The sequence below is a fragment of the Pseudochaenichthys georgianus genome, chromosome 20 (genome assembly GCF_902827115.2).
Source record: "Pseudochaenichthys georgianus chromosome 20, fPseGeo1.2, whole genome shotgun sequence".
Classification (NCBI taxonomy): Eukaryota; Metazoa; Chordata; class Actinopteri; order Perciformes; family Channichthyidae; genus Pseudochaenichthys; species Pseudochaenichthys georgianus.
This window is the reverse complement of record NC_047522.1, coordinates 16,108,845-16,127,862: the sequence shown is the minus strand read 5'-3', so window position 1 is coordinate 16,127,862 and position 19,018 is coordinate 16,108,845. Positions and strand designations below refer to the sequence as shown.

Below are 19,018 nucleotides of genomic sequence, written 5' to 3'. Positions count from 1 at the left end.
GTGGTTTCAAGAAAAAGCTTAAGCCTAGGCCTACGGTAAGAAACTATACAACACTTTCCACATCATCTTTTATAATGATTTCATGTTGTATAATTTTAAATGTCAGTCACCGTCTTTTCATTTGAAGCCTATTTTCATGCATCCTTTTTCGGGCGGTGGTGGTTTCAAGCAAATATAGTGCCTCAGGTAAAAAAAACTATAGGCTACAGCACTTTCCACATTTAGCTTTTATAGTGATTTAAAGTTGTATCATTGTAAATGTCAGTCACCGTCTTTTCAGGTGAGGCCACAATTTAGACAGACAGCACAGCGGCTGAACAACGAAGGATTTTTTACTAATTTAACTGTGTCGTCTTTTCAGGTCGAGCAAAAATGAAGACGGACAGCAAGGGCTGACATTTGGACATGTTTCAAATCTGAGACTAAAATGACAATTGAATCACTGCTGACTTCAAATAAACATTTTAAGTCTGTTGTGTGAAAAAAAGTTTCTTTTATTTGTTAATATGCTTGGTATAAGGTCATTTCATACAGTTTAAACTTTTGATAATGTTTCAACGGTTGGTCAAAATGAGACACCAATTAAGTGATTAAGGGAGAGATAGCAGGATAACAAGCTTTCATTTTACAAAACGGATAAAACCTTTTCTGTAAAAGATGCTGTAATCCCCCTTTTTCAACATTTAAAGATTTAGACAAGACTTCAGTCACAAGGATCACTTTATTTTTTGTGTTTGGCTCTTCTCATCACAAATATTATCTACGTCCACCCAAAGTGTTCCAGCAGGGATCAACACTCCCTGGCATCTTTTATGACAAGGACAGAAACATAACAAATCCAGTTCTTCACCTTTTTTTTTAAACACAACTATGCTTGTAGTAAAAATTCATTTTATTTTAACTGGGCGTACCACTGTCTTAGTAAGTGGATAGTACTGTTGGTTTGGTGACAGTTACATTTTTTACAGAGTATTTGCTGTAACTCAAATGTATTTATGAGGAAAAGTCTTGATCTTAAAAAAAAAAAAAGTCTTAAAACTGGGGTTGAAATGTACCACTTTTAATTATAAAAAGCTGCAAACTCACTTTGTCCGAATAACCTTAACAAATATGCATTTAAAGTTTTTTCCGTCATTTTTTCTTGATACTGTAACACCTGTGATCATCTGGTGTCAAACCACAGCAAAGCATGTTACCAAAAATAACCTTTTCAGATTAGAAACAGGCATTAGCTTCTCTTTTGCTTATGTCTAGAATGACCAAAACGAATTAGAGGCAGCTAAATTAAATGGTGGATATGAGGGATAGTTAGTAGTTGTAATTTGCAGGCATACTACAACAGCACTGCATTGTTGAACAGAAAGATTTTTTCGTGTATATGATTTTTTTTGTCACAAAGTGGTGAGATTCAGAGGCAGGCAGCAGCCCTTTAGACAACAAGCAAAGTTCTTTTTAGATGACAAAGCAGTTTCTTCTATCAGTAAGGCCACATTATATAGAAATTCTAAATGAGGACCACAACCTTTCGCTTCTTGTCCATAGATCTTTGCAGAGCGTCATCATCCTGTGTCAAAATCAAAGCTTCAAGTTTCTTATTTAAAGAGCCTGATGGCCGGCTTGTACGTGGGGGGGGGGGGCTGGTGTTTGCCCCGTTCACCACCACAGCAAAAAAAAAAGCTCAGTCCACATCTTCACCACCAGCAATGCTGCTGAGGTAGTATCCCCACTCCTGAAGCCCCCACCGCAACTCAAAAACACACCCCAAAATACCATGTGCGATTGGGTTATAACGATCTTGCAAAAAAATAGATATTTTCACAGAAGTTTGTAAAATCATCTTGCCTAAAGTTATCCTCTGTGGCTTTATCGAAGCAAGTTGAAGTCCAGAGAAAAGTTGCGTACAACTGCCGAGTACAATCCACAAAGGACAAATATGCCATCTGCCGTTGCTGTTGCTGTTGCAGTGTTGTACGTTTGGGTGTATTTGACCAATTCCTTTTAAATTATTCCCTCTTTCAACAGCCCCTTCAGAAGCAGTCCTTCAGTTTTGCCAACGAATGGATGTCAAGTGTGTTGCTATTAAAGGGAGTGTCACTGTATGTGGTGCGTTGGTATTGCTGTGTATGAGTGTGTGTACATGAGGCTGTGTGTGTGCACGAGTAACCAGTGTGGTGATGGTGGCAAGGTGAGCTCGGTCAGGACTGCAGTCAACACAGCTGGCTTTCTTGAGGGGCTGGACAGGACCGTGCTGAAGGGGCCAGGGGACGGAGGGGGGAGTCTCTACTTGTCCCCCAGGATGGCGTACTGGTTGTCAAGCTGCAACTGCTGCATAGAGGCACTACCACCGGTCTCCTCTCTACCACGGTTCCTGTGTCTCACCACCTCAAAGGTCTTCTCCATTTCTCTGTCCCTGAAACGCAAATATGCATCACGTCAGTAAAACATCAACTTCTAAATGGTAAACAAATTGTTCTCGCTGAACTCTGCTTACTTGCGTGTCTCCACATGCTTGGCGGTGGCCATCAGAGAGGGGAACTGTGTGTCACTGAAGATCTCAGGGGGTCCCTGGGTGGCAGTTCGCCTGTTGGTGGTCAGCCGAGCCCCTGGAGGGCGATATACACCGGAAGGCTTTGACTCAGGCTCCTCTTCTTCCTCTGTAATAAAAAAAGAAGAAATCACACAAGTTAAAAAGAAGAACACTGATTTCAGATGCAAATTCATCAAAAATCCTATGGTCAGAGAGTTAAAACGGCTTTAGGCTGTGTATGTGATCTTTGTTTGATAAAACTAATTGTATGGCTAGGAACACATCAGAAAAAACTTCTGTCATAGGCTTTCATTACCATACAGTATTCTATAATTAACAGGAGCCTTATGAGCAGTCAGTGTAAATGACTCGACAAGGTTGGGAAAAACCACAGGAGCATTCTTAATAAGCAGTGGTTTACCCATCCTCTTATTGTGTTATTTCTTGACCCTTCAAAATAAATCAGTATGACGTTGGTTTACTCACCCACAGGTGCAGCAGCAACGGGCGGGGGAGCACCCGACTTGTTCCATGGACCAGAGAATTTGTCTCCGCTGACCAGAATGATCTCTCCATCCTCTCCAACCTCCTCCTTCTCGTACTCCTCCTCCTCCTTCTCGTCACTGCAAACAACCAGAAAACAGTTGAGCTATCTAAGATGCATTTCCCCTCTAATTTAGTGCTACGGATATCTGCTTATAAAAACAGGTTGATATATTGATTTGGTTAAAAAGCACATGCTAGTACCTTACTAAGGATTGTGACAACAGTTTTTGACATCAATTGGATAAAATATGATCTCCAAATCAGGGCAAAATACATTTATTAGACTCCTAATTCTCAACATGAGCACAAAGAGCCACAACAACGAAATACATATTAGACCGACTAAATACATATTTTAATCTTACCTTATCTGTAAGGCTTGGAGTCGGAGCCCGCTATAGTCAACTTCTTTCTGTTCGAACTCTTTCCATTCCTCGTCCTCCTAGGCAGAAGGATGCATGAAATCTCACCCCAACAAAGTACATCTACATATTTGTAAAGCGTATAATTGAGGGGCTGTTCTTTGATAGAAACATCTGCTACCTGGCCAGGGCTTCCCAAGAAATGGTCACACGGGTTATACTAGTGTGGGGTCAACATTACACCACTATGACACGATATGTACACCTTATACTAGATGATAAAGCTTTACGTGATTGTATTGTGTTATTTCAAACATATAAGACTGTCAACCACGTATATTTTTGTGACAAATGGCGGCTCGGCCTAGTGGACAGCCACGATTCAAGAGGGATGACAGCTTTAAAAAGCACCCACAAGGCCTTAACACTATATTAAACTGTAAGTTGGTATTTAACGATACCATTAACGTTTAGATTTGTCAAAAAACCAAAGCTAAGATTGTTGAAAAAATGCGTTTAAGGCGTGTCGTGCTTAATTTCGTATACGTCAGAATGTGTGCCAGGGGAAACCATATGCTATCTAGCAACCGGCGTTTTCTCCCTCCATGTTGAATATATAAAGTGCGTGGCTCTATCATATTGTAGAAAAAGATAACAGCGAGCAAGCTAAATTCAAACAGGAAGCAGATTGTGACGGAGGGTGGAAGATTTGACACGACGCCGGTAAAAGACGCTAAGGCAAAAAAAGTTACCTAGCGTAACGTAGCTTAACATTACCTTCTCGATTTGTTGGTCTTGGTTGTCGGTTTTCGTAGATTTTTCCTTTTCTCTCTTGGTTTTTTTAATCACTCCTGACGTAGGCCCAGGGGTGGACTCCTTCCCCTTTCCTTTCTCTTTCTTCTTCTTTTTATCCCGCTTGGCAAAGAAATCGTCCAGGCTTTTCTCTGGTGGTAGATCCGCCATTTTCAAAGAGCAACGTTAACTTGTTAGCTAACCGAGCAATGACAAATGTAAAAAAAAATCTGCTCTTCGAGAGTGTGGACAGCCGTTTAAACTGACAGAAAGGATAGCCTGACTCCTAATTCTGACGGTTTAACTTCTGTTAAAGGCTGATAAAAAAAAAAGTGTCCACCCTGATACCTAGCTGAATCGATGGCTATCCTGACAACCATGCCATGCACGGACTATTTGACAAATCTGTACCGTAACCCGGAAACACTCCGATCCTGAACCGGAAACGTTACAGGGCAAAAAATAAAGGCACAATTTTCTCATGGTATTTCATTTCATGTTTTATTTTTAAACAATAGTACTAATACCAAATGCAAAGAGATGTTCAATTACATTTGAATACATAATTAAAAATGGTTACTAAATAAAACATCAACTTTAAAGACTTTTTAGCTTTAAGTCATTGTTTAGTATTGTAAGACATTTACCACAAAGCCATGACTATAATCAGGGGTGCACATAACTTTTTTGCCCTGGTTCTCAAAGGAGCACCTGGAGATGTTGCTTGGTGCTCATCCTTAAAATGAAATAAACCGTAACTTTTGAGGGGGTCTTGACTTTATTTGCCATACACACGGCACTGAACACACATGCAGAGGAGAAAACAAGACAACATTAGCACGACCAGTAATCCTACAAACTGTCATCACTTCCCTCCTGACTGTTCTCCTCACTGTCTTCCTCTCTGTCAGACATGGTAGCTGATGATGTAGGCCTACTACTTTCTCTCTGGTTGAGTCTGCGATTAGATGCTTGCATCCACAAGTCAACAGCTGGTTTTGGGTCGAAAGTCTCTGTTGTCATCTTAGACAAGTGGATGTAATCAAATAAGTATGTGAACATAACCAATAACCTACCATAGCCAATAAGAAATGAATGTAACTTATTTTATTTGTGTTGTTCATTCATATGAACCCCCTTGAAAACGAGAAGGTGCATCTCAAGGGGTTTATCCCAATCAATAAACATTTATATATATATATATATATATATATATCTTATTTTACCTTATCTATTTATGCATTTTTTTTTATCTCTCCAGTTTTAAAGGATATTTTTGGTTACTGTCATATCCTCCTGGGACCCAGTCCATTGAAAATGTCCACTGTAGTGGACATTTTGTTAACATGCATCTCCTTTTACTCTTTTGAGCTACTCTATCAATCCCTGATGTGCTGTACAGAGGACATCCTCAAGGAAACATCTGATATATGCAACGTTTTTACCTGTATTAGATTATGGTGACCATAATCTATTACCTGTATTAGATTATGGTGACCTGCTATACATGAATGCCTCTGAGGCTCTGACCATTCAGAGGTCAGAGGCATGATACTGTGTACCATTGTGCCTTACGATTTATCACTGGATGTGGATATTGAGTACACCATTGCACTTTATATGCTGCTGCTAATTGGCCATCTTTGTCTGCTCGACGAACATCTATAACGCCGGTGCTACGTGCCTACGCTGAGTTCATATGCAACTCGCAAATATCTCTCTCTCTCTCCTCTCTACTCTCTCCTCTCTTCTCCCTTCTCTCTCTCCCTCTCCCTCTCCCTCTCCCTCCCTCTCTCTCTCTCTCTCTCTCTCTCTCTCTCTCTCTCTCTCTCTCTCTCTCTCTCTCTCTCTCTCTCTCTCTCTCTCTCTCTCTCTCAAATGACCCGGTGCGCACCAGTTATGTGCAGCCCTGACTATAATTCTACTTAAAGATTGTTATTTTTTATGTAATATCATAAAATCGTGACTTGACATATAATACTTTTGAGTTACCATGTAGCCTATACATTTGAAATTCCTAAAATGTCATGCTTTTTCCCTGGCATAAAAGGACTTCAATAGTAAAAAGATAAAAATACTTGTTGTACTTTTTGCATGAGAAAAAGGCTGACATTAAGACATATTACATTTTACATACAAACACAACTCACAACATAAGCTATTATATAAGGGCTGAATGAAGGTTACATTAATAGATACTGTATAGCAGGGATCACCAACTTCATTTGCTCCAAGGGCCGAAATGTAACCAATAGACACTATCGCGGGCCAGCGATTTTTTTATAGCCCAGAATTTTATAAATAGTATTCAGATTACTTTTGGAATACTTTCTTTTTCTATAACAGATGGGTATGTTTTGGTGAACAGGAGACACTTCTTTTACTGTTTTCATGGCTTATCAAGAACTCAAACACAACATCTTGGTGTCATTCTGGACAGCTCTCTCATCTGCACCCCACATAAAAAACACAACCTGATCTCACCAGAATGCGTGACTCCACCACGACTTCTTAACACCACAATGCGTGGTGGAGTCACGAACTTTGTTACATTTACGTGTCGGCACCACGCAAACAACCCCAATGTAAAGTGAATGAGGCTCCTTTGTCGTGGTGCACACACGCATTTCTACAACGTCCCGCAGTGAGCTTTTATTCTATACAACGTTTTTAAAATCTACTATATAGCTTGTAGTAACTCACGGGAGGCTTCTTTTATTTTATTTGTATTCATAATAATTTTTATTTTTCGTCAGAATGTAAAAATTACATTAGTTACGAATTTGTGTTCTCAAAAAACAGTGCATTGTGTGTAATGCAACTGTGATTTTTATTAAATTAGTTAGTTTTTAAGGAAGGCCAGAGCTTCAGCTGTGTCAAATAGATTGTTCCCTTCAGTTAACGTTATTTAAAAGATAATGATAATGTCCCCTGTATTGTATTACGAGCGTCCATTCCCATTGGATAACGGAGAATTTTACACCCGGAAGTAAGTAGCCTATTCTCCTTACTGTCGATTGATTTTACAGTGATATCTGCACTACTCATCGACTAAAAAACACCAAATTGTCCTTGTTAATTACACAACATTGATTGGTTTGAATTGTCTACAATGCTTTTGTATTTTCCCCCTTCAATTCGGAGAAACAAATATTTTTTCGGAGTTTTGGCCGAAGACACTACACTACCCAGAATCCTCAGCTATCGTTTGTTGGACTCTGTCGCAGCGGGGCTACTGCTGTGGTGCGGAGCGCATTAACCAGGCTCTTCACAACGAAGGATCACTTCTTCTTCAGGGGAGGGAAGGTTTCGCAGTACGCAGTCTACTGTCCCGCAGCTGCTGCCTCTCTGTTGGACTCCGGTACTGCACCTTACTCACGAGACGTTGTAAACAAATAAATGGGTGGGGGGCGAACGCAGTAACCACTCCGCTAACGCCACAGTCACCCCCGTCGTGCGGGCCGGATGAGAATGTCTGGCGGGCCGGATGTGGCCCGCGGGCCGCCAGTTGGTGGTCACTGCTGTATAGCATATAGATGCTGTGCTGAGGAAGTAACTGGCTTCAACAAGTGTCTTTGATTAGGTATGTTGTGGTCAAAGGGACAAAACGTTTTTTCTATTAATATTTTTTATTGCACAGGGGACTGTAAATCTTTCCCCCAAAGACAGAGGCTGAAAGTGTTAATTCAAGGAATGCCCGTGAGATGTCACTGAGATGTTGGACTGCTTTAACAGGGAGAAAAGAAAGTGTGTTATGTTTGTAACCTGTAATTAATTACTGCCCAGTTTAACTATGATAGAAAGCTTAACGTTCACATGATTGCATGGTTTTAACATATGTAGCATTTTAAAAATTCCAATTTCATTTGTTTTTGTAACCGATTATTTAGTTACAAAACAAGTACACATCTGATTGAATGCATTTACATAGGAGGCTTAATAAGGAACTCGTTGAATAGTTGACACAAATATGAATACATCTCATCTTAAACAGAAGAAAATAAAATCCTTCATGTATTTGGACTTAACTTTCAAAACCTCACAAGGCCAGTTACGTAGGGTCAATCGTTTTCTTTTTTTAAATGGCCATAAAGATACTTTTAAAAGCTAAACTCTCAGGTTTTTCAAGATTTGAATTGATCTTCTCAGTAGGAAAGCAGGTTTGTTGACAGATTATTCAACTGACGTTATATACCCAGAGCTGGGGGTCACTTGACCACGTGCAGAACTGGTGAACAAAGAGAACATTCCAGAACAGTGCATCAATGGATGTGCTGTGGTCGGCAAGACTGCTTTGTTATATAATAAACAAGTAATGATATCTAAAAACAAATCAAATAATTCCTGACCGTCTTGCTTGACAATATGAGGAAACAATGATTACATTTAATTCTTAAGAGGATTAATCAGACAAACAAATTAGTCAGGTATTTTTTCAGTTTTATTGCCCAGCAGTAAAAAGTACAGTGTATACTACAGTACAAAAAATACATAATGTTTAACACTGCTCCACCGTGCCACTGAACGTTTAGTAAAATATCCACTTTTGAGCGTGCAAAACAAGAAGCCCAGCTGTGAGCATCCAATGCAGGACATATCAATATGTTTAATAGTGTTATTCATCTTCACCTTTTGGATCAGTGATTTCAGGACAACATCTCACAATGCAGATAAACTTTAGCGACGATAGAGGCAGATCGATAATTGAATAAAACTGCAGCGATGCAAACATAAAAACAGATGATAGAAGGACCACATGTTGTATAACTAAACTAAGAATTAAAACAATCTTTTTTGATAATCAAACTGCCTCTATATTTGCTCCCAGCAAATATTCAGCATACCTTTTTTATCCGAGCGTTTTTATTGGTCAAGAAATTATTGAAAGCCTCTAACACATTATGTGGTCCAGCAACTAACTCACAATCATTCAACATTTTAACAAACATAGTTTGCATTGATGGACAAACACATTATATATGGAGGGACACATTTACAGTAGCAACGTTGGTCTAATTGTTTCCCACAGCACTGAGAAATTCTTTCTCAAACTGGGCTATAACCAGTAACCACTCCACGACACTGACAGACGGACACACACAGAGAAACAGATATAACTGAGCTCAAAGAAATACAAAGCCTTGTGTGACATAAAGTAACAGTGATATTTGTTAAAGGGAGGCAGCACAATACTCATCCGTACTCACACAGTCCTCTTACATGCACAAACAGGGCACACACACATACTGATATTTATATATATATAAAGGGTCAACAGAAGGAATTAAGACATCTATGTGGTCCCTCTTAAGAGAAGCTGGTGACACAAGAGGGGGAATGATATTTTAAGTCAGTTTCGTTTGATTGACGTCTCTAAAAACTGCTAGTTGTAGACTCCAAGTCACCAAAATAAACTGCTCAAATAAACCTTCAAAATCAGGCCTTTATTTATCAAACTGATAAAGGAAAACGTTTTGACTTTAATATCTGTATTTGTTACTAATGATGTACCAAACTCCTTATTGTATAATTTCTCTGATGTACCTTGTCTACCAGCAGCATAATTACTTTCCTTCTCGACTTAGCAGTAAGTATTCGAGTTATCAAGACAGTATTCGACTTTTTATTTCATTCATCCGACTTCTTACCCCATATGTCTATACTGTATATATAGTCTATTTAAAACCGTTTTAAAAAATATCTAAAATAGCCATTTAAATGTTTGATTTTGTTCTTCTATTCTTCTTTTATTTTTCTGATTTTCTTTTACTCATAATTTGGCAACTAAAGCATTTTAAACAAAGTATCAGTAATATCACACATGTAATACAAATATATGTTGTTGTTATTTTAATGAAATTGCACAGTAAAATGTAAGGAATAAAATAAACAGAAAAATGGGGCAGATGAACAGTAGAGGGAACCATTGGCTAACAGTATTCATGTGGTTAATCATGTGATCACTTCAGAGCTTCTCTTGAAGGTTACTCTCACATTTTGCTGTGAATAACTTGAAAGCGTTATCCCTCCATCTTTTTCAGATTCCCAAGTGTATTTCTCAGTTTGATAAATATGGGCCCTGATCTTACATACAGTATTTTGACACACATCTCTGTTTCCCCCCCAAGAACGTAGGTGCTCTATTCAAGTTCATCAGGCTATAAGTATTTTAGGATTCATTCAAAAAGAAAATTAAAAATACCAAGAACAGCTTCTAAGATTTCATGTCACGGTTCTCTCTCAAGCAGATTTCACATGGCAACATCTGCAGTGCACTCACCATCAAGCCACTGTAATGAAACAAAACCACATATACTCTGTATTTTATAAAGACAATAAAAACCTTTTATCACAATTAAGCCTTTTGTAGAAAATGTACATCAGAAAAATATGCAGGGGCATCCTCATAGTAAACAGTGTCTGCTTACATCACTACTCTTTCAGGGTGCCTCTTTTTTGTGTTGGTCATATACAGTATAAAGTCTCTGAATATTTACCACATACTATATAAAATAGACAGCAGGGGGAGTATGAGTGGAGAATCAGACAGTGTCTCTTTTTTTCTGTCTCTACATGGCAAAAGCTTTGTCTCTGTTGATGAAGAGGGTCTCCTGGCAGAAAGGGTTAACCAGGACGACGCTGCTGCTGCTGTAGTCTCCGTTCGGGGGGAGACAAGTGTCATGATCCTGCAAATGCACACGCAGAAACAAAGATTAACGCAGGTAGTTGACAATAGCTGTGATTCGTGATTCATACTTTAGGGCACACACTGCAGTCTACTGTATCTAATCACCCTACAGGCAGTATCAAAGAGAACAGAATAACTATGGGTTTGGTGCAGCCTGGGGCTTTTAATGAGATAGTGAACAAAGATATCTGACAAAGCTAGATGAACAGGGAAGATGTTAAAGGGAGGGATGACTCAGAAACAAGACAACAGAGTGACTTAGTAATAAGAGGAGGAGGTGTGAAAACTAAAGGATTTGAATTAAAGCCCAAATGAGGCCATTTTATCACTAAGATCCAATCAAACTAACACTGTAATTTAGGGTTTATGATCATTTCTCCTGGAGCACTGTCATTCATCTAAAGCACCCGGGGAGCTATGCTGCTCTAAAGAGCCAGGAAAAGCAGTGGAAGAACAACACCTGGGGGTCACCAGGGGCACCCTACACAAGATCCAACCTCAGCATCCCTCTCCTGACGCCCCCAAAGATGGTAACAAGATGCAAATTGAGCAATGGATGGGGAATAAAAGAAAAGAGACATAGTGAAATGGTCACTGGAGAGTTGGTGATAGAAAAACATGCAAATAGAACAAAAGAATAGTCAGTCAAAATGATATGGGGAAGAAGAGGAAGTAGACCTGTATTTTATAGTGAGGTATTATATACTATCTTTCCCACCAGGTGGCACTATGATGCACTACACACTAAGGTGGTGCTGTTATTTTCTCAGTATTATATTGACCAAAATCATTTGGAAATTAGCAGAAATCTAAGAAATCATCATCAGGCCTGCAGGCAGGGTTTCTGAAATAATAAATCAAGATTACTTCTGCAGAACAAAACCTGCTTAAGAACATTTTGATCTGCCACCCTCGCAATCACCACATTTCAGATTTGATTTATCACTGTAAATTGTCAATTATATATTCTGTACTTTCTTTTCTTCAATGATGATCTAAATGTTATTTTAAAGCCTCCTCTATGCTGCCTGGTATGTCATTCTGCTCGAAAATATTATATACCTAATGGTTTTTGTCCCCAAGCACTAAAGTTTTAAAATATATAGTCTAAAAATCCAATCATAATCATATAATTTCAATGGTCAAAAGATGTTTGCTGGTATAAGGTTTAAACATTTTTTTTAAATTAAATTGAATAACATTGCTATATCCTTTTAGCAGCAGCATCATGCATTTGTAATAACAGTATACTGAATCAGGTCACACTTTGAAATCCATTTACTAGATGTTAAAAACTAACAAATTAATCTTAATAGATCCCATGCAGGGATATTCTCTTTTTGCTTGTTCCAAATAGCATCTGTGTAAATCCTAGTAATACAGCGCATTGCTTCAGCAGGCTGCGAGGACATTGAACATGGATTCTCTTGTTGTTTCCACACTCATTAAAACCATTCTGCTGACTGACGGTGAAACTTCTGTGTGTAGAGCTGTACACTAATGGAGTGAGTGTGCCAGTAGTTTATACCTCGCTCTCCAGAGAGTGTATCTCTCTGGGCAGCTCCACAGCGTGCCTGCTGAAGTAGTCCATGGTGATGGCATTGTTCCAGTAGCTGAGGTTGTTCTCCTGACTTGATGACTTCTTCTTCCTCTTCATACAGCACACAGTCAAAAGCACAGCTAGAGCGGGCGGAGAGGAAAGGAAAATGAGGGGTTAGTACAGAGACTGTAAGAGATGCTGCTTCAAATAGCCTCTGAAAGCACCCACACCAGCTGAGCAGGTAGGCAAGGCATGCTTCATGACAACATGCTACTGTTGCAAGGAACTGTGATTGAAGGGGAAAAATACCACCCTGGTATACAGTGTGAGAAGTCTACTGGTGGTGTGCCTTGTTGTAATTTTGAGCTGTCGCAAACAACAAAGTTATAAGTTATAAGACATTTTCAGGAATCATAAAAGAAAATAATGTCTTATCAAAGAGTAATAAATCCTTATTTCTCCATCTCGAACAGATCAAAATGCTAAACAATCGTTTTGCCTCAGGTGCAGCTCTCGATAAAAATTACTCTCCCATCCTTGCTGCTATTATGCAATTACACTCTCAAGTGTAAACCAGGAAGCATAAAGGAAAATGAGAGAATGAAATGAATGAATTACAGCTTTTAATAAAAAAATAGACTCTACTGTGACATAGAGTTTTGTCTGCTATCTTCATAGAGTTTCTGTCCAAGATTAGATTGAATGTGAGAGCGGTTTGTATTTTTTCCATCTAAATCTTATAACTGAGGCAAATATGCTTACTTCCAAATATGTTAACAACCGTTGGAATAGATATTTGTTATGATAATTAAATAATTTCCTCTTTTATAAGTTGCTCTAACATTACTTACAACACGAGGACACAGGCACAGTGATGGCCAGCACGATCCACACAATGTCCATCCGGCTGAGGCAGATGGTGAAACGGGACATCGGGGAGTCAACGGTGGGGCCCGAGCTGTTGCCGGGCATCCAGGGGTCCTCGGTCGTGGCGGGCACCTGCCTGTTCAGGAAGTTCCCACTGGCTGTAGAGGGGGGCTCGGAGCTGTTCCCCTGAGCATTCCCCTCCTCAACTGAGCTGCTGTTAGAGAGCAGCCCTCCATGTGCAGTTACGTTCCCTAACCAGGGCGCAAGAGGGGCATTGTCTGTGCCGTTACCTTGACCCCCCACAGTGGTGGTCTCGTTGGGTGCAGTGAGGTTGTTTGGGATGATGGTTGGAATCTGTGTGTTGAGGCTGAGCCCAGTGGAGAGCGCTAGAGTGGACGCAGTGGAAGTTAGCTTCTCAGGTGGGCTGTGGACCGGGGTCACAGACACTTCTGTCCCCTCAAACAGCATTTCTTCAGTGGGGGGCTCATTCACGCCGTGCACCTCCCTCAGGGTGATAGCGTGGTGTCTGGCCATTTCTGTGGCACCACGGGCATGCTCCCCGACTTTTAACCAAGGGTCAGCATTCCCCGACGAAGAGGAAAAGGGGGCGTGATCTGAGTTAGTGGGTTCATCCAAACTCAGCTTCTGAGGCTGTGAGGCTATATTTGGGGCCGCTATGCTAGGAGACCTAGGGCTGCTGCTGCTGCTGGCCTGCTTAGTGCCGACAGAAACTGGGTTATGGGCTTGAGGTACCCTTACCAATTTGTGCATGTGGCCTTGGTTCACAACGTCAGAGCTCGGCTCCAGGGGCTGATTCACATGACTAGAAGTACTCACAGTGTTTGGGGGGACTGTATTTTTATCATTAACGGGTGGGTTGTCATGAGCCAGGCTGGACGTTTGGGTGGTGTGAAGTAAGGCTAAAGGATGGATGGTGACAGTAGGGAGGATAATGTTTAACGAATGAGTGCGTCCTTTGGATGCCCATTCCCCGCTACTGGAGCCTTCCTGATGCCAGTCCACAGGGGGAGGTTCAGGGGCAGAAAGGGGGCTAATGTGGGCAGCTGCCATGGAGACCTGGGGTTTCTGGCTGAGGAACAGCTCCTGTGCTGATGACACCAGCCCTACTGGCAGTGCTAGGAATGCTAGAACACCTGTGGAGAAAGAGAGAGAAAGCTTGTGATTAGAATTGTTGGATTATTTCACTTTAAAAGTGTCTGTCTTAAGGTGATTCCTCTCAAGGATCTTGCCACAAAAAGCTAGAAAAGAGTGCAGAGTAGACCAAAATGATTGCTCAGGATAAGTTGTGTACTTGTCTTACTTTCATTATGCTTCTCAGCCTTTAATCTACTGAACCGCTGTTTGTCACTCACATAGTATAACTGAATTATGCACTAGACGAGTTCCACTATGTGTACCGCATGTAAAACACAGGATCTCCCAGCTAAAATAATTTCCAATACTTACTTAGTGCACAGATTTCTTCTAACAGTAATTGCGTCAGATAGCCCACTTAACATGCTAAGACCATCTCAGAAAAGCTGACACATTCACCTTCTCAACTGAATCCCATAAGGAGGCTTTGTAGGGACAAGCCATTAGCAGTTGCCTGTGGGGAATATTGGTTCAATTATTATGATTATCTATTGTTATCAAGACAGCAAGGAAGTCGTAATGGGAGGAACGTGCAAAGGCTTATTAATTTCCACTTCGCCCCGTTTCCTCCATCCTTTATTGACACTGTTAAACACAGCTAATGTGACGTATTAGCGGAGCTCTCACATCTATTCCTTCATCTGAGAACAGAACATGCCGTAAAACAAAAAGCTAACACTATCAATTCCTGTCTAAATAACGCTATGTAGCATGTTTTGCACCAAGATGGTGAACATCTTGAAATCAGTTAAATAATACTACAAGTTTCTAGGTTATTTTGACACATATTCAATTCAATCTTAACCATTATTGGTATATTGCTTAAAGGAGGAGGAGGCTGGTAATATTCTATATTTTACTAATTTTCAAAAATCCAATGAAAAGACAAAAGCAAATAATCCATTAGGATGTCTCAACACTCTCAGACCTGTCTGTGGCTAATTATTAATTATTATTAAATTACTTAAAATCCGCTGTAATTCTTTCAAAAGCTGGGCATTGTAGCTTTTTCAAGCTTTACTTAAACAGAAAGAAATAGTGTCTATTTTCAGGTCCGGAGTTGACGATTGTCGATTTTGTGTTCTACTGACTGTTTATAGCTGCAGGACAGTGAATGTGCGAGTTACTCAAATTAAACCAGCGTGTGGGATCATGGTAATGTAGGAACATGTCACCCAGTGCAACTGTGTGGCTTATTATTATCCCAGATTCTGCACTGACTTTCGCAAGGTTAATGATGTCACTGTCCCCGATGCACACCCATTACCGCTCATTGATGACTGCATCGATGAAATTGGTCCAGCACAATTTGTCAGTAAGCTGGACATGTTAAAGGGATACTGGCAAGTTCCTTTAACACAGCGTGCTTCTGACATCTCAGCCTTTGTGACACCTGACAGTTTCCTTCAGTATACTGTGATGCCTTTCGGTATGTGTAACGCACCTGCCACCTTTCAGAGGCTTGTAAATCTTGTATTAGGACATGTTCCAAACTGTAAGGCATATCTGGACGACATTGTTGTCTATTCTAATGACTGGTCTAGCCACATGTCTACCTTAAGAGAAGTTTTGTAATGCTTGTCGGCCGCATCCCTCACGCTTAACCTTGCCAAATGTGAGTTTGGAAAAGGTACCGTTCTCTACCTTGGTCAGCAGGTTGGTCGAGGGCAGGTGTGCCCTGCTGATGCAAAGATCAGGGCAATTGCCTCCCTCCCAGTGCCATCCACCAGGAGGGAACTTCGCCGCTTCCTAGGAATGGCAGGGTACTATCGCCGTTTGTGCAGAAACTTCTCCTCTGTGGCGGCCCCACTCACTACGTTGACCAGTCCCTCAAAGCCTTTCGTTTGGTCCGGTGAGTGTCAACAGTCATTTGAGAGCCTAAAAGGTATTCTGTGTTGGACTCCTGTTCTTTCTGCACCAGACTTTTCGAAGCCATTCAAGCTCGAGGTCGATAATGTTCTTGCCGATGCACTATCTCCATCCATCCATCCATCTTCTCCCACTTATCCGTGGTCAGGTCGCGGGGGTAGCAGTTCCAGCAGAGAGCCCCAAACTTTCTTTTCCCTGGCGACATCAACCAGCTCTGACTGGGGGATCCCAAGGCGCTCCCAGGCCAGCGAAGAGATATAATCCCTCCACCTGGTCCTAGGTCTACCCCTTGATCTCTTCCCAGCTGGACGTGCCTGGAACACCTCCTTAGGGAGGCGCCCAGGTGGCATCCTAACTAGGTGCCCGAACCACCTCAACTGGCTCCTTTCGACGCGAAGGAGGAGCGGCTCAACTCCGAGTCCCTCCCTGATGACCGAACTTCTCACCTTATCCCTAAGGGAGACACCAGCCACCCTGCACTATCTCGTGCTATGTAAATAGAAAATGTTCATTGTCAGGTCCAAACATACTGTTTGGATTTATATGTGTGGGGGTGTTACGTGCCAGGCAGGCTGTACTTGTGTGGTTTTCCTTCCATCTTCTGTGTTTCTCTCTTCTCCCTGTCTTCTGCACAGCTAATCAGCAGCTGATCGGAATCTGTCTGTGCACCTGAGTCTGATGGCTGATTGGACCCTCTCACCCTCAGCTGGCCTATCAGCAGCCAGGGCCGACCATAAAGGAGGCACCCAAGAAGCCTTCTCGCTCTCTCACCCTGGGCCTGTTGTGGATTGAGGAGCTTGCAATTGACTGCAGTGTTTAGCAACTCATTCTCCTTGTATTGTCTGACCCTTTTGTTAATGTGTGTGTTGAGGTGGGGGAGTTAGGTAAGTCTGGGGTACCCTGTACATTTCTCATCACGTAGGTAACTAATGTTAATACACACTAGGTTAGCGGATTGTTGCCACCCCTGTATTCTGTTTTGTTCAGCTTTGAGTAGTTTAGTTAGTGAGGGTTTTTGTTTGAGTTTTGGTTTCCAAGGATAGATGTAGAGAGAGGCCTGGTTTTGTTATGCTTATTTCTTTTGTTTGGCACAATCTCCTTTGACTCCTCCTCCTCCTCCTCACACAAAGAGTATTTCTGTTAAACTTCTGTTCAGATAGGTTGTTCAAGGAATAAACCTTTTGTCAACCTTTACGCTGACTCCCTCATAATTATTGGTTGTGGTGTGTTATTGTCTCCAGGTCCCCTAGACCAGGGCTATTCAACTTCATTAGCAAGTGGGCCAAATAGGAACATCACTCGGGGTTTGTGGGCCACACAATACTTTGTCAAGGAATCACTACAAATAACTCTTGCTTACGGTAGTGTTAATAGATACTAATACATTAAATGAACTAGTCAAGTGCATCCCTTTTTTTTTTTACTTTAATTGTATCAACATAAAATCATTACAGAAAGCAACCAGTCCATAAAAAAGTAGGAAAGCTTCGGTTACAAGGCTTGACACAAAAGTGCAAAATGTTGCATCTTTAAAACGATAGTTACGGCTGTAACTACGGTCTATGAGTCCCGGATGACCGCCAGAGGCGGTGCTTTAGCACTGGATATGTCCATCGCGCGCATGCGCAGCTCGAGTACCAATAACAACAAAGTCACCTGTGACCCACGTGACACCGGCTATATCAGCCGGTATTGTCAGAGGATCTGTTCCCCGAATCTTCTCGCGAGCACACAAGAATTATGAGTGACAGGGAACTCTGGCGGTCATCCGGGACTCATAGAACCGTAGTTACAGCCGTAACTATCGTTCTATTTCGTCCCTACTGACCGCCAGAGGCGGTGCTTTAGCACTGGATGACCTATACCAACAATGTCATGAAGAATCCAAGCCCTTGCTCACCACTGGAAGCAGCGGAGCTCGGCAAAAGGACCACGCCCAAAGAATGGGGAGTGGCGACATTGACCTGATGACAACTGGAGAATGTGCCAGAAGACGCCCACGACGCCGCGGCGCAGATGGTCTCCAGGGGCACCCCTCTCAGGGCAGCCCAATATGTTGAGATGCTCCTTGTAGAGTGGCATCTCAGCCTGGTGGCAGGGGGCGGCCACTGGCCCCGTAAGCCTGTGAGATGGTATCGACAACCCAGTGGGGAAGCCACTGGTTAGAGGGCCTAACCTCCTTTAGTGCCGCCAGGGCAAACTCAAGAGTTGCTCCTCCTGCCGTATACAGGCAGTAGCCTTGATATACGCCCTTTGGGCACCCCCCGGGCACAGCAACTTCGATGTGCCGTACTCCTGAATGTCAAAGCGTGCCAGCTGGGCAGGCTGATTGAAGTGAGTTTGTGGAAGGACCCCGGGCGGGAATGCCACATTTGCCCAAAGGGCAACGCCTGAGAGTCTCACCTCGGGCATGTATTGTTTATGGAGAGGACATGCAACTCCCCGACTCACTTCCCTGAGGCTGTGGCAAGCAGAAATGCTGCCTTTGTGGGCAGCCACCTAAGCCCCACCTGGGCCAGGGGCTCGAAGGGAGGAGGTGATAGGGCATCCGGCAGCAAGGGCAGGTCCCAAGCCGGAGCCCTCGGGGTGCAAGGGGGACGCTGCCGTAAAGCCCCTCTCATAAAGAGGGACACCGACCTGTGGCACCCCACCGTGGCGCCGTCGACCCGAAC

At 42.0% G+C, this 19,018-nt stretch overlaps 2 protein-coding genes across 5 annotated transcripts in view; both read right to left on the bottom strand.

Moving 5' to 3' along the window:
* Window positions 1-473: 473 nt before the first annotated feature.
* Window positions 474-4,652, bottom strand: cdv3 (carnitine deficiency-associated gene expressed in ventricle 3). 3 transcript variants are annotated; one of them, XM_034108570.2, is made up of 5 exons: window positions 4,213-4,652; window positions 3,439-3,515; window positions 3,014-3,150; window positions 2,492-2,654; window positions 474-2,410 (listed from the first exon to the last, which is right to left on the bottom strand). In XM_034108570.2, the coding sequence occupies exons 1-5, from the start codon at window positions 4,396-4,398 to the stop codon at window positions 2,281-2,283; spliced, it is 693 nt and encodes a 230-aa protein (XP_033964461.1). In that variant the 5' UTR covers window positions 4,399-4,652; the 3' UTR covers window positions 474-2,280. The 3 variants fall into 3 exon arrangements, with proteins under 3 accessions (XP_033964461.1, XP_033964462.1, XP_033964463.1); XM_034108571.2 differs by having other exon boundaries at window positions 3,439-3,512; XM_034108572.2 differs by having other exon boundaries at window positions 3,439-3,506.
* A 3,998-nt stretch (window positions 4,653-8,650) lies between these two features.
* tmem108 (transmembrane protein 108) overlaps window positions 8,651-19,018 on the bottom strand; it is a 62,487-nt gene continuing 52,119 nt past the window's right edge. For both annotated transcript variants that reach the window (XM_034108675.2, XM_034108676.2), the window contains exons 3-5: window positions 13,307-14,476; window positions 12,444-12,595; window positions 8,651-10,913 (exon numbers count right to left, since the gene is read on the bottom strand). In XM_034108675.2, coding sequence (XP_033964566.1) covers window positions 10,797-10,913; window positions 12,444-12,595; window positions 13,307-14,476 — 1,439 coding nt within the window. In that variant the 3' untranslated portion in view covers window positions 8,651-10,796. The remainder of the gene's footprint in view (window positions 10,914-12,443; window positions 12,596-13,306; window positions 14,477-19,018) is intronic.